The 13,894-nt window shown below is 53.0% G+C and overlaps 1 protein-coding gene across 1 annotated transcript in view; it reads right to left on the bottom strand.

The window, feature by feature from the left end:
* Positions 1–9,878, bottom strand: part of LOC147123464 (uncharacterized) — a 65,521-nt gene extending 55,643 nt beyond the window's left edge. Inside the window, exons 1-2 of the mRNA XM_085966140.1 lie at positions 8,772–9,878; positions 417–1,918 (exon numbers count right to left, since the gene is read on the bottom strand). Coding sequence (XP_085822266.1) covers positions 417–1,904 — 1,488 coding nt within the window. The 5' untranslated portion in view covers positions 1,905–1,918; positions 8,772–9,878. The remainder of the gene's footprint in view (positions 1–416; positions 1,919–8,771) is intronic.
* Positions 9,879–13,894: the final 4,016 nt, after the last annotated feature.

The following is a 13,894-nucleotide window of genomic DNA, read 5'->3' as shown; positions in this document are numbered from 1 at the left end:
CTGGGTTTGAAACAGAAACTGCTATCACCGACCGAACACCACTCGTGTTGTCCATATCGGTACTGAGGCGCTGCAGTGGTGACGCAGTATGTCCCACCCCCGATATATGCTACCTGTGGGGGCACATGGTCCTCTGCCATTGCCTCCATGGTGCAATTCACCGGCTTCGCGCTAGCGGTTCTGAACCCGCACTGTGGTTTCAAAAAGGCATTCAAGTGCTGGGGACACAGGATGATGTGTGCTCCCCGGCTCCGACATCCCGAGAGGTCGGTGCCTGTCATCGTACGCTCCCATCTGATGACGTAAGGCGGGACCACTGCGTAACGAATGTGTGCGCCCCCCTGAATGACTCCAATGTTCTCTACTCTGTATACCGGGGCGGGCTTTGCTGCGGGACCCAACACCGGCATTCTTACTACTATTCCCATAATAGTGTGATTCGAATGTCCGCAGTCCACTGGAACTGGGTATGCTTCTGCGGCTAGTCTGAGCTGGCACGGGCTTAATGCATTCTCAAAAGGGTGGAGCGCTTGCAAGTGCTTGTTGCTGATCCAGGACGGGACCAAACCCTGTTTTAAATCCTCAAGATTACTGCGGCCCTCGCCCAATAACCACGCCCCGTACAGCACACAGGCCTCGTTTTGCGCAGCTTGATCGGACGCATTCCGATCCTCCTTAATGAGTGCATTTACCGTTCTCGCGTGTTTCTCCAGCTCAGCAATTATGTCCTTAAAGTGTAGTGTCATGGCCTGGTCCTCATGCAACTCAGAACCCACGACCTTGTTTTCGTCTGTCAATATGTTCCTTAACTGGGCTTTTAAACCGTTGATCTGTGTCTGCAGCTCCACGTTATCTAGAGCATTGACAACAGATGTCCCGGTATTAAAAGCAGTGAATATGTCATTTACAGTACCCCTTCTTTGCCTCCCGACTCGATCCAAAACTTCTGGCGGTGTGGTGTATAATTTGTCTCTGTCGATGTCGGCAAAGTCAAATTCGTAAAATTGTCTAAACATACTGGTTAACAGGACCTGGTATAATTGTTCCGTTTCTTTGGGACACCACTCCGGCAATCTTACCTCGGTGAGATTTAATATCACTGAGGCCACCGCGTAGTGTACCCCTTGGTACAGCACCTGACCGGTGGGTACCAATACTAAACCGTTCCCGGGTCCCTTGGTGGTGGTTGGGCACCCTCCTTTCTGGGCTAGTGCTACCGGAAGCGTGGGCAGGGGCTTGCGTGGGCGGGTGATGAGTTCAGTGGCGTTCACCGGAATAGGGGAGTATGGGGCTCCGCACGCTCGAGTGCTAACATCCCATCTCATCCCCTTCCCTTCATCCTGCCACTGCCTCTGGAAGAAGATGGACACGCCCTTGGGGCAGACGCGTCTCGAACCCCACATACAGACATATATTCCCTCATCCGGTTCCCACCATTTGTCCCAACACACACGTAATTGTCCGTGAGTTCCCGTAATAGTCCGATGGGTATTATTACCCAGTCGCTCCCACTCGACCGTAGAGTTTCTCATGTCCTTTCCCAGCTTTCGTAGCCACCACCATCGCCTTGGTGGTACGTTCCCATTGCACACCAGACAAATCCTCTTTCCCACGGTGACGCTGACTCTGGGCGCTAGGATCCTCACTCGAGGGCACGTTAATGAAGTCTCTTGGTAGGCAAAACCGAAATTGCTGGAATATTCCGTAGAATTCGTTCCCAGCCAACCTGGCCATCTCCCTTGGTGGAAGTAGGTGGCGGTTTCCTCTACCTCTCGCTCCCCCGTCCCATCCGTTGCGATGGGGGCCGTGTCCCCGGAGCACCCGAAAATGATGACGTCCTTGGTGCGGCCTCGGTAGGCCCACCCGCACCCGATCGCCATGAACGCAACGACAATCCTTTCCATCGTATCCCAGGTTTCTGTAACCAACAAAATGATGTAGCCGGGCTCCCGATAGGTGCTGGCCTAAATTAATTGGACGCGCGGGTTCCTGGACCCCGCTCCCTAACAAACACACATACCGGGCAGACTTCAAAATTGTACTCTTAACACCATATACTTTACATTCCTTAAACTATGACCATAATTACCTATCTTCACTTATGTACAGCGCCGCCCTCCGTGGGGCGGCTTTCCGAATCCCTGTGAGGTCTGTCGTGTGCCACACCCTGCGGTGGGGCTGCATTGATCTTTGGCCTTGATCCCCCGCAGCCTGTCGCTGCTGAACGGGGATCATGTCTTCCTGGGGCTGCTTTAAACCGTGGTTGGGGAGGATGGGGAGAATCTGGCCAAAATTTTCTGGGCTGGGGCGCTCGAGCTGACCTACGAGGGGCTGCTTTGGGTTGCGCTCCCGGGGCCGATGGACCTGGGGTCGTGACTGTTACCGTCACAGCCTGTGGTTCCTCCACAGCTGCCGGCTCCAGCTCCCCTTCCTCAGGCTCCGCCCCCCCGGGGTCGGGATCTGTGGCTTCCGACTCCACCTCACCTGTCCCTACAGGTAACGAGTCTCCACCCCCACTCCCTACCTCCCCCAAGCTTGAGTCGAGGGCGGGACTGCCGTCCTCTGACTCTTCCTCCTCCGTGATTGGGTCTAAAGCGAGGTTGAGCTGTTCGGGCTCTCCCCTGCCTAAATCCCATTCAAAAGATGAGACCTCCCACTCCAATGGGATGGCCTCTCCCTTCACGCAGGCTACTGCTCCAGCCTGTGTGGTCTGTGACTCTGTTACAGGCTGAGGATCTTTGTTCTCAGACCTGGTCCCCTTTGGTGGCCCTTGTGTACCCGGTTTAAACAGTTTACACTGGTTGATGTGAAACCATTTGGTACGTCGGGGCGTCTTCACTGCATAAACCATGGGGCTGGCTTTGTCTACAATGCTGTATGGCCCCATGTACAGTGGTTCAAAACTCCCTACCCTGGCGTAGTTTCGGACCATGACCTGGTCCCCGACTACCCACTCTTGTTGTTTCCGAGGTTCCAACAACAGTTTATTTCCCTGGTGCTGTCTTCCCATGTTCCCAGCCGCCTGCCCATAAATCTGTCTCAGGCGCTCCAAGAGGGTTTGGGCGAATTTGTCCCGTTTCACCTCTCGGAGCTGGCCCTCAGTGAGCACCGGGGCTAGCACATGGGTGGGTGTTCGCATGATCCTTCCAGTCATTAACTCATGCGGGGAATACCCCGTGATTTTGGACTGGCTGGCTCGGATCCCCATGAGGACTAAAGGCAGGACCTCCGCCCATTTCTGGGGCGAGCCCATTGTCTCTTTCCTCAGCTTTTCCTTGAGGGTCCGATTCATACGCTCAACAATCCCGGATGACTGGGGATTGTATGCTACGTGCCACTTTCCCTCAATGCCCAAGAGCCTGAGGGCGTTCTGCATTACTTGACCGGTGAACTGACTCCCTTGGTCGGACTCTACAAAACGGGGGAGTCCCCACCGTGAGAACACTTCCCGAATCAAGATCTTAGCAGTACCCAGTGCCGTAGCTGTTCTGCACGGGAAGGCTTCTACCCATTTGGTGAACACATCTACCAGGACAAGGCAGTACTTATAGCCTCCCTGGGCGGCGGGCAGGGGCCCTATGTAGTCGACCTGAATCGACTGCCATGGTCCCTCTACCCTCCTGATGTGCCCCATGGGCACCTTCCTTTTGTGGGGGTCTGGGTTGTTAGCAGCACACACAAGACAGCTTGCGCAGAACTCGCGGACATCGTCCCGAAATCCCGGCCACCATCCCGCCTGTTCCACCCGTTGCCAGGTGACCTCAGGTCCGGGGTGTCCCGCTCCTGGACCCTCGTGGGCCAATTGCAGGAATTCCCTTCGGTGCTGCTGCGGCACAACCCACTGCTCCTTTCGGAACAGCATACCTTCTTTGACTGTGAGGGCTGCCGTACTGTACGGACCTTCTACCTGTTTGCCCTCTGTGATAGCTTTTAGGACTGCTTTTAGGGTGGGATCCAGGGTTTGGACGGTCTTTAGGTCTGGGGGCGGTGTCACCCCTGTGTTCCCGGGAATTCCCTCCCTGCCTTGGATCGCCGCCACGGGTCCGGGTTCGTATGGGTCCCAGAGAATGCCGCTGCGGGCACCCTCCCTGGCTAGCGCATCCGCCTGCTGGTTGCCCTGACTGCGGGGTTCGGTAATGGAGTGAGCCTTCACCTTATGGATGAACACCTCTCCTTTCTCCCCCACAGCTGCTAGGATCTTCTCCAGCAAGGGCTTAACTGTTAAAGGCCGCCCGTCCGCGGAGGTGTACCCGCGTCGGGACCAGATGGCGAGGTACTCTGTACACGAATTGCACGTGAACATGCTGTCTGAGCAAATCGTGTATGGGGTTGGGAAAATCTCGGGGTGGGTAACCACGTACGCCACCGCGGACAGTTCAGCCTGCTGCGCGCTCATAGTGTTGGGGAGCTTAATTGCCAGGGCAATGTTTGCCGCAGGGTCATAAACTCCACACCCTGTGAGTCGCTTGCCGTCAGCTACAGTGCTAGAACCGTCTACGTAGATCTCGCGGCCCGTGGGATGTATCCCGGCCCGTAAACCTATGTTAACTTCCCATACCCCTTCTACGGAACATTGATGGGCTGTCCCGGGATATGCCATATTGGCTGCGAGCCTTGGCGCGCAGAGGCCTTTAACTTTGAGATCCATCTGGGAAAGGAGGAGGGTCCAGCGCGCAATCCGAGCGCTGCTTACGGTCCCATCCTTAATCCTCCCGTCCAGAAGCATCTTCGTGGGGGTGTGATGGGTGAGGAGCGTAATGGGAGAGGTCCCTGTGAAGATCACTGATCTGTTCACAGCCCAATGCGTGGCCAGGAGATGCCGTTCGCAATTGGAGAAACTCCTCTCCACATCCGTGAGCACCCTGGAGGAATAAACTACTGGTCTTAGCTTGCCGTGCCGCTCTTGGAGCAGTACTGCGCTCAGGCTGTCCCCACTAGCGGCTACCTCCAGAAAGAACTCCTCTCCCCCATCTATGGCCCCTAGGGCTGGCGCGGTCTGCAGATCTCTTTTCAACTTCTCGAATGCTGCCTGACACCCCTCGTCCCAAGACCACTCAACTCCCTTGTGTAAGAGTCGAAGTAGCGGGGCCGCTGTGGCAGCATAGTCCTCGATGAAATCTCTGCAGTACCCGGTCAATCCCAAAAAGGACCTTACACCCGTTACTGTGTTGGGAATCGGCAGATCTTGTATAGATTCCCGTCTGGCCTTATCTATGGCTCTTTCCCCAGCGCGGATGGCCAGACCCAGGAATTTAACTTCCTGCTGGCCGATCTGGGCTTTCTTTGGGTTTACTTTGAAACCCTTCCTTTCTAACAGTTCCAACAATTCGGCTAACAGTGGGCCGTGCTGCTCCCTTGTATCTGTGAACAGGAGTAAGTCGTCCACATACTGCACTATCTGGTTGGGCTGGCTGAACTCTTTCAAACTCCCCGCCATGCACTGATGGAAAATGCTGGGGCTGTTGTGAAAACCCTGTGGTAAGCAGTTCCAGGTGTACTGTTGCCCTTTGAAAGTAAAGGCAAACTTGTACTGGTCCTCCCGCCGCAGCGGAATGGACCAAAAACCGTTCGAGATGTCCAGCACCGTGAATGTGGTCGCCAATGCTGGAATACTCCCTATTAAGTCTGCAACTGCTGCTACCGTGGGCGCGCAGGCTGGGATATTACTATTGAGGACTCTATAGTCCACCGTGGCTCTCCACGAATTGTCCGGTTTCTTTACCGGCCATAATGGGGAGTTCACGTGGGTGGCTATCGTCCTCAATACGCCCTGCTGTACCAATGAAGATATTGCTGTCTCCATGTCGGGTTCTGCCTCCTTGGGGAAATTATACTGCTTTTGGGGTCGGATCATGGGGTCCCCGTCTACGCTGACTTCGAACCCAGTGACTCTCCCGCAGTCGTGCTTGTGGGTGGCGAACGCGGTCAGATTTTCTGACACACGCGCCTGCAAGTCCGTTGGGACATTTGTTATCATGAGCTCGAGATCGTAACCTCCTGATGGCTTCATAGTGCACAGGGCCCCCTTTTCTTCCTTCCCCGGGATTACGACTACCTTACCTAAACCGCCCTCGGCTCCCCAGAGACAGTGATTTCTCAGGTCCACGAGGATCCCGTGTTCCACCAAGAAATCGGCCCTGAGGATGCCTTTCCCCCCCCCCTCTTTCCACTTCAATAGGATGCACGTCCATGTGGTGTGGAGCGCTCCCAACTGAATGGAGAGCGGGAGGGAGTGCGCGCCAGCCTGTGCTCTATCTGTGAAACCCGCTACTAAATATGGAGCCTGGGCGGACAGAGGTGAGGCAAAAGGTTTGTCCGTGTGGATCAAGGTACACGAAGCTCCCGTATCCAACAGGTAACTACCCCTTTGTTTCTCCACCTCCATCTCCACCACAGGTCTTCTCCAAGCGTCATAGCGGAGCGGACACAAGTAGATGGGCTGCGCGGGCGTCAGTCATTTAGGTGTTTCGGCTGGGGTCTCGGGGGCGATAGGGCTGTTAGCAACCGTTACCTTCCCCTGCCAGGTCATCAGAGACCGCATAGTCTCCAAGACTGACTCGATCGCAGCGGGGTCCACAACCGCACCACCCCCTTTATTCGGGGCAGAGGCTACGGTTGGGTTCTGGACTGGTGTTGGGGCAGCGGCCTGCACTTGTGGTTGTGCTGGTGTTGGGTAAACTCTCGGGCCGTTGGCGACTCGGGCTTGGGCTTGATCTTGGGCTGCGGCGAACGCTCTCTCCCTCTTATCCTTCCAAGGATTCCTACAGTCCTTGCGCCAATGACCCTCCTTCCCACACCCGTAACAACTGCTATTTGCTTGGGGATGGCGATTTCCCTCCTGACGCCATTCCTTTTTAGCAGAGGCTGCGGGTCTCACCTCATGCACCTTTCCTTTCACAACAGGCGTTTTCTTGCCCTTGTTGTTTCTATAACTGATCGTGAGCTGATCTAGTACTACTTCCTCCGTGGAGCGGGCGTTAGTGGGGTCAAACCATGCTTTGGCCTGTTCCTTCACTACTGGCAGGCAACCTGCTACCAGGCACCAAAGCCAGTGAGCCCTTTGTTCGCCATCCAGCCCGGCCCGGGCCGGCCCGCCCGGGCAGCTGCGCCGATACACTGGCCACAACCTGTCGGCGAAAACCCGTGGGGGTTCTCCCTCTAGCTGCACTGTCTTTTCTAAACGGAGGAACGGAGTTCCGTCCCCCTCTCCCATGATCTCCAGAATCTCATCCCGTAGCAACTCATAGTCCCTGTGCCCTCTCTTGCTCTCGTCAGGGAGACACTGGAGGAGCGAACTGTCCAGGGAGAACAGCAGCATTTTAGACTGTTCAACCCCGTCGCAGTCATTGACTGCTGCGGTCTGCTCCACGTCCCTGAAATGCACGGAGGGATCTCCTGACTCGGAGAGTTTTGGGATGTGACTTATCATCTCTCTTAGCTGTCGTGCGCTATGAGGCATTATGATCTGACTCTCAAGGGGTCCGTCATCGCCATTTTCTTCATTTGGACCGATCCTCCGGTGTCTCGTTGGACACATTGGCGCCGACCCCGACTCTACTGTCTGGGGCTGCTCTACCTCAGGGCTCTCTTCCTCTACCATCTCCGTCTCCTGTCCCGGAGTCCAAGACTCCTCATAGGCAGGAGGCGCAGAAGGTTCGGGGGTTGGTACCCCAACTGCCTCTTGTGGAATCGGTCTTTTGGATTCCTTGGCTAGCAACAGCTGACTCGCTGGTGGATTTATGAGACACACCAACCCGTTTGCCTTCGCTAGGGCCTTTCTCAGGTCCTCTAGCTCCCGGCGGCAAGTGCTGTGGTCGGTGTTCTCAGATCTATCCTCCATGGCCATCTTATATGCTGCCCTGGCTCCCAGGAGCTTTTCCTCTTGGGCATCTACTTGTTTGGCTAGACGGGAACACCTCTCTCTCATTCTACCTTCACTGGCCTTGGCCTCAATGACCTGACATTTTAAATATTCTACCCGGGTTTCGTGGCAGCGAATTACAGAGCGGCGTTCCTGGTTCAGCGCGTCAAGCGATTCAATCAGTTTTTGACCTCCCGCAACCTTTTCCTCCACGCCTTTAAGCAAGCCGTTGATCTGGACTGTCTGTGCTGCAACTACCTGGTCCAAAAGCTGGACTTGCTTCTTGTAGCACATCAGCCAGACCGCCTTTTCTACAGATTTCTTATGCTCTCTACCCGCTGTCCACTTGATGGCTGCGTCTAGCGGGCGCCTATCCCTTAGTAGATCAGATATTCTTTGTTTTGTGAGGTTGACTTTTCCGAAAACATAATCTGCTATTCTTTCATCCATCACATTTCGTTTATTCAGATCTTGATCTAACACACTACTTTCCTGCTGCCAAGGTCCTGCCGCGGTCGCCATTTCTGTAGGGGGTTTCTCTTGCTCTTTCTGGTCTCCTGCCAGGCTTCGTGCAATAATTACCCTTGAGTGGTTCGACCCACTCCCCCCTACGGTTCTAGACCTTGGACTTAGGTGCAGAGAACAGTAGTGCAGAGAAAGAACTCAATAGACCAGGTTGAATAGCACGAAATGGATGCTTTTATTTTTAAACAGTTTGAAGCATTACAAAATACATGTCATAGGCACAGATTAAAGTTACTACAATCATGCACAAATTTATGAACTTGACTCTATGGAAATGGGGAACACACGGCACATCGAAAAAGGGGAAACACATTACGATTTCCCTTAACTCCCTCCCCTATACCTAAACTAAGTTTCGACCTGGGGAACTTGGGATCATGCTCACCACTCTCGAAATCGCGAGAAAGGGGGTTCGCAGCCTTTTTGGCACCGCTTTCCGTCGTCACGTGGATTTGGAAACTTCTGGCGCAGTCGATATTCTCTCCTCCCTCGAGGCGGTGGGGTAGACCCAGCCTCGATGAGCGCTCGTTAAGGTTGAGATCCACTAAGTCAATTTGGGTTCATGGAGCAGACCCAGATGCAGGCTATGCACTTGGGAGAATCTTGTGGCATCGATCGCCGGTTCTCCAGAGGGTTTCTTCTCCGTCGGCCTGGGTCGTCGATGATCTCCCGACCCCAGTACCCGGGCCACCCTCGTCGTCTTCTCGTCGTGGCCGAGCCTTGTTTGGCTGAACACCGACCACATTGTCCTTTTACCGAAACCGTCCGTCTTTAAAAAGACGAAAACGTTTTCATCGATCTGCCGAAGTGGAAGAGGCGCCGATCCGGGCACCGTCCGCCCTTCGTTCGTTCCTCGTAGAAGAAAGTTCTTGAAGAAATGGAAGCCTGAAGTCGCCCAACAAGAAGCCGTGGCAGTGAAGAAGAAGTTGTTCAAGTAACCCGAAGTCCGAAGTCACTTAGATGGACTTTCAATCCATAGTTATACTCTTTTGGGACAGTCTTATCTCCCGCCAAATCATAGTCCTGTCTTTGTATTAATTTTGGCGGGCAGAAATCTCTGCAGGGGCGCTTTGTCTTGTAACGGAGCCGGTGATAACTTAAACTGGCCTTCCTGGCCGATAATGTCTTTCAATGTCTTTTGCATTGTCACCGTGGCTCGGTTCGCATATTGATCGGTCCGGACATTTTCCTTGATGGCTGCTAAACGGTTTTTCCTTTGTACGATAAATGGGTATAAGTGTTTTTACATTGTCCGCCCATATCTTGATGGGCCCCATCCTGTACTTATAATCCATTGAATATGTATGCTGTTGCTCTGAGTTTCGGTTCCCAGAGACTGGCTTTCGTGGGCTCACTGTCTTCAATCCACAAGCCTGTCTGGCTTGCAGTAACAGAAATAAAATGGCTCATAAACTGATCACGGGGCCTGGCGGCCATTTTGTATGCCCTTTTATCAAAGGTTTTTCTGTGCAAGCTTACTTTGGTCAATAAACAGTCTTATTTTATCCAGTTTTCTTGCGTGATTTTTGCTGAAAATTGCGAATCTTACAGGGGGGGTGGGTGGAGGAGTCCGGGGAGGGAGGTGCGGGCAGGCGGCCGGTGGGAATGCGGCCGGCCGCCGCGCGACCTTAATGCGCCGGCGCTAACTCGCGTAGGACTCTGCTGAAACATCGTTAGTTGCGGCTGCCACGGGCGAGGCGGCCGCAACTCAATTTCGGCGTTGGGGCCCGTCACCACGGCAACCGGGACGCTGCGCACACCGATGACATCATTGGTGCCGGCGCAGCGCAACCGGTCTAACGCCGATGGCAGGGCCCCACTGAATTTACAAACCGGCCATAACTCCGGCCCTAGGCCCTCTAGCGCCTCAAATGGGGCGCTAACCCGACTGAATTTTCAGCCCAAAGCCTTCAGGCTTGTTTTTTTAACACTCTTAGACCTTTTCGAATTATTGTTTACTGCGGCCATGTTTTTCTCCTTCCTATCTTTTGCTTCTATCCTTGCTTCCCTTTCCTCTGTCTCCCTGCACAGGTTCCCAACCCCCTGCCATTTTAGTTTAAACCCTCCCCAACATCACTAGCAAACACTCCCCCTAGGATATTGGTCCCGGCCCTGCCCAGGTGCAAACCATCCAGTTTGTACTGCTCCCACCTCCCCCAGAACCGGTTCCAATGTTCCAGGAATTTGAATCCCTCCCCCTTGCACCATTCTTCTAGCCACGTATTCATCTGAAATTTCCTTCTATTTCTACTCTGACTAGCACATGGCACTGGTAGCAATCGTGAGATTACTACCTTTGAGGTCCTATTTTTTAATTTACCTCCTAACTCCCTATATTCCGCTTTTAGGACCTCATCCCATTTTTTACCTATGTTGTTGGCACCTATATGCACCACGACAACTGGCTAGTCACCCTCCCCTTCCAGAATGCCCTGCAGCCACTCCAAGACATCCTTGACCCTTGCACCAGAGAGGCAACATACCATCCTCGAGTCTCATTTGCAGCCGCAGAAACACCTATCTATTCCCCTTACAATAGAATCCCCTATCACTATAGTTCTCCCTTTCGTTTTCCTCCCGTTCCATGCAGCAGAACCACCCATGGTGCTAGGAAGTTGGTTGCTGCTGCCTTCCCCTGATAAGCCATCCTCCCCAACAATATCCAAAATGGTATATCTGTTTGAGAGGGGGATGGCCACAGGGGACCCCTGCACTACCTGCCTGCGCCTATTACTCTGCCTGGCGGTCACCCATTCCCTTCCTGCCTGTGCAGCCTTTACCTGCGGTGTGACCAACTGATTAAATGTGATATCCACGATGTCCTCAGCATCACAAATGCTCCAGTATGTATCTATTCATAGCTCCAGCACTGCAATGCTGTCTGCCAGTAGCTGCAGCTGGATACACTTCCCGCACACATGGTCGTCAGGGGCACAGGAAGTGTCCCTGATTTCCCACATAGTGCAGGAGGAGCATGCCATGGGGCCGAGTTTTGCTGCCATGACTTACCCTTTAATTCATTTAAATTAAATCAATACCACCAATTATACTACATTTAAATGATATACTCAAGGGCCCTTGTTTCCTAGCACACTCCGCTACACAACAGAGACCTTAGAAATTATAACCACAAAATTAAGACCTTCTAAACTTTATAAACTATGAACCTTAACTGTCAACCTATAGAGTGGTATAAATACTCACTCAATCAGTTGCTTCCTCCTGCCCGTGTCACGTTTTGAATTGTGACATGGCTCTGGAACGCTGCCGGTCTGCGAGCTTGGTAAGCCTGTGAAAAAAAGTCCGCAAAAGTGAGTTTAAATACTCACTGAACCTCCACTCTCACCGCTCCCGACAATGGCCTGTGAAAAAAAGCCCGCAAAAGTGAGTTTAGGTGACGTGGCTGATGACACACTTGAGGAGGCCAAGCCATGAGGCCGAGGAGCGCTATAATGAAAGCCACATGTCGACCAGATGTGTCATAGAGCAAGCAATCAGCATGCTGATGATGTGCTTCAGGTGCCTTGACCAATCTGGAGGAGCCTTTCAGTAAGCACCAGTCAAGCTCTCCAGACTCATCCTTGTATGCTGCGTGCTGCACAACATAGCGCAGCAGCGAGGATTGGAGCTGCAGGAGGAGCAAGGCTCAGAGCGCACAGCCTCTTCAGAGGAGGAGCAGGTGGAACATGAGGTGGAGCAGGAGGGACCTGAGGTGGAGTTGGCATCAGCAGCAGCGCACATTGCTGCCTGGGATGCTTGGGATGGCCTCATAATGGCCCGATTTACTTAAGTTGCACCAGTGCACCCATCTGGCTCCCAAATGTTGAACCAACTTCCCCGGCCCCCACCGACACCACAAATCAGTCTTAAAATAACCAAACCATTCCTGTCAACCAAACACCCATTGCTCAAGGCTAAGTACTGTCTAACCATTCACTCCAAGTGACAAAGCCACTTCGCAGGTAGCAGGCAAAAATGGACAAGACGGGAAAGTAGTGCAGAGAAATAAATTTATGTGTGTCATAAACAGAACTGAAACTTAACACTAACATTTTGGCTAACACCCATGTGCATACCCTTGTGCATCTACAATTGTGTCTTTTTACTTTTCCGAGTGCTTCTACAAGGTGCAACCCCTGTGGCTTCAGCAGAGGTAGAGGCAGGCTGCTCACTTCCCTGCTGCGACTGCTTCCACACTTTTGGCGGATGTCCTCTGGGATTTGGAACCTGTGATGGCCCTGCCAAAGACTTCTCCTCCTGCAACTGTGCAGGAGTTGGCCATCAGGGTCCAAGGCAGCAATGGGAGAGAAGTGGGAGCGCTTTGAGAAGAGTCCCCACTTCCATGTTCCCTCTCACGATCATCCATCCCATGGGCCACACACACTTCCCTGCTAGCAAGGAGCTAGACAGCACCGTGCTGCACATCAGTGGGGCGATGAAGGCTCAAGTCTATGGTATAACTCCTAGAGATGAGATCAATGAGAGTCTTCAATCTGTTGTTCACAGCAAGCATGTTCTCGATCGACTGGCGCATTAGCTGCTCCATGCATGTTGCCATCCTTTCAATGGAACAGCACATCATTGCCATCGCCTGTGAGATGTTGCTGCGCATGTCTCATGTTGGAGATGGACTCCTCCATTCTCTCTACAATCGCGCACATCACGGCTGGAAAAGCTGCCAGAGCCTCGGGCATTTGTTGCTGCTTCTCCAAGGTCAACCTTTGTCGATGGCCCCCGAGGTTCAGCATCTGCATCCAGCTGAGCAGAGCTTGGAGCGTCCTGTGCCCCCTGGTGAGTAGTCGCCACTGCTGTCCCTGTCTCCAATGATAGCTCTTGCTCACTTGTGATGTGTGAGACACCAGGTGACAACATTACTCTCTCTCTCACAGGACCCAATGACGTGCGCGTATCTGCACTGGTGCTGGGTGCACATGGGTCTGGTGACAGTGCAAGCTCAGAGAATGGAGCTTCCTCTGAGGAGTCGTCTTCCTCCTCCGGCTGGATAGTGGTGGTGGGGGGGCACTTGATGGGCCTGTGGGAGAATAAAGATATGAATTAGAACTGTTAAGGTAAGAATGTGAAACGTTACATAAGAACATAAAAATTAGGAGCAGGTGTAGGCCATACGGTTCCTCGAGGCTGTTCCGCCATTCAATAAGATCATGGCTGATCTTCAACCTCAACTCCACTTTCCTGCTCTATCCTCATATCCCTTAATTCTGCTGGAGTCCAAAAATCTATCCATCTCAGCCTTGAATATACTCAACGACTGAGCATCCACAGCACTCTGGGGCAAAGAATTCCAAAGATTCACAACACTCTGAGTGAAGAAATTCCTCCTCATCGCAGTCTTAAAAGGCCGGCCTCTCATCCTGAGACTATGAACTCTAGTTCTAGACTCTCCAGCCAGGGGAAACAATCGTTCAGCATCTACCCTGTCAATCCCCCTCAGAATCTTATATATTTCAATGAGATCACCTCTCATTCTTCTAAATGCCAGAGAGCATA

This window comes from Somniosus microcephalus, chromosome 2 (assembly GCF_052327205.1).
Source record: "Somniosus microcephalus isolate GS21.2 chromosome 2, FLI_Smic_1.0, whole genome shotgun sequence".
Lineage (NCBI taxonomy): Eukaryota > Metazoa > Chordata > Chondrichthyes > Squaliformes > Somniosidae > Somniosus > Somniosus microcephalus.
The sequence above is the reverse complement of the archived record's forward strand: the minus strand, read 5'-3'. Positions and strand labels throughout refer to the sequence as shown.